Source organism: Rutidosis leptorrhynchoides, chromosome 1, assembly GCF_046630445.1.
Source record: "Rutidosis leptorrhynchoides isolate AG116_Rl617_1_P2 chromosome 1, CSIRO_AGI_Rlap_v1, whole genome shotgun sequence".
Taxonomy (NCBI): domain Eukaryota; kingdom Viridiplantae; phylum Streptophyta; class Magnoliopsida; order Asterales; family Asteraceae; genus Rutidosis; species Rutidosis leptorrhynchoides.
Genome location: NC_092333.1, coordinates 402,261,132 through 402,262,088, shown reverse-complemented (window position 1 = coordinate 402,262,088; position 957 = coordinate 402,261,132). Strand labels below are relative to the sequence as shown.

At 40.4% G+C, this 957-nt stretch overlaps 1 protein-coding gene across 1 annotated transcript; it reads right to left on the bottom strand.

The window, feature by feature from the left end:
• Positions 1 to 243: 243 nt before the first annotated feature.
• On the bottom strand, positions 244 to 666 carry LOC139901409 (uncharacterized). Its single transcript, XM_071884129.1, has one exon. The coding sequence runs from the start codon at positions 664 to 666 to the stop codon at positions 244 to 246; it is 423 nt and encodes a 140-aa protein (XP_071740230.1).
• Positions 667 to 957: the final 291 nt, after the last annotated feature.

Sequence of the window (957 nt, the reverse complement as noted above, 5' to 3'; positions counted from 1 at the left end):
AGGTGGCGGTGTGGGTGGCTGAGCAACAAGAGCGATCGGATGTGATGAATTCAGTGGAGATTCGGCTACCTTGTTTGTGCGATTGACCGTCATTTCCTCCATCAACAACATAGATCGAACGGTCTCAAAATCTGGGAATGGTTTCTAATGAATGATGATGCGCGATACATGTGGATATTTTTTATTCAAACCGTTTACCGCATACATAACCAAATCATGATCTTCAACCTTGGAGCCGAGGTTTCAAATTTGAGTAGCTATGCGATCCAGTTTTCGAAGGTACTGCTCGACCGTTTGATTGCCGATATCAAGGTTACATAGTTCGGCGTTTAACTCCATTGTCTTTGCAAGTTTATTATCAGTGAACAAGTTTTCCAAAAAGGTCCACGCAGCATGAGATGTTGCAGGTTCTGAGTTGAGTAGACGTTCAAGGAGCGGTTCAAAGATTGTATTATATATCCATGTGGAAACAACCGCATCGGCTTTGAGCCATTCGGGTGTTGTTTGTTCCTCTGCAGTTGAAGTGCTAAGTATGAACTTAGAGACCTCAAAGCCAGCACAATGAGTAGTAAAAAGGCATTTCCAGTGTGAATAATTAAGCTTCGATAGATCTAGTTTAACAGGTATGATATGAGAGATCGATGTAACAGTGTATATTTTTTTCATATGAATTGGTCATGATGATGAGTGATCGGCAAACAGGAAGATGTCTTGAGAGTTTGTTTTTTTTTTTGCTGTCTTGATGTTTTTTTTTTTGTTGCTGTCGTGATGGGAAATAGGGTAAGAGTACTAGAAGATGTCGATGGGAAATAGGGTAAGAGTAATAGCAGTAAGATAGAAGAAGCAGTTGGGTTTAGATGTGAGTGAGAAGAAGCAGATGTCGATAGGTTTAGGGTTAGGGTATCGTATAACCTGCAGCTGCTGATACCATGTTATTTAGTAAGTGTCGTCTATTAT

Excerpts from the sequence above, each read along its gene's own strand:
- LOC139901409 (XM_071884129.1), bottom strand. The coding sequence starts at position 666 with ATGAAAAAAATATACACTGTTACATCGATCTCTCATATCATACCTGTT.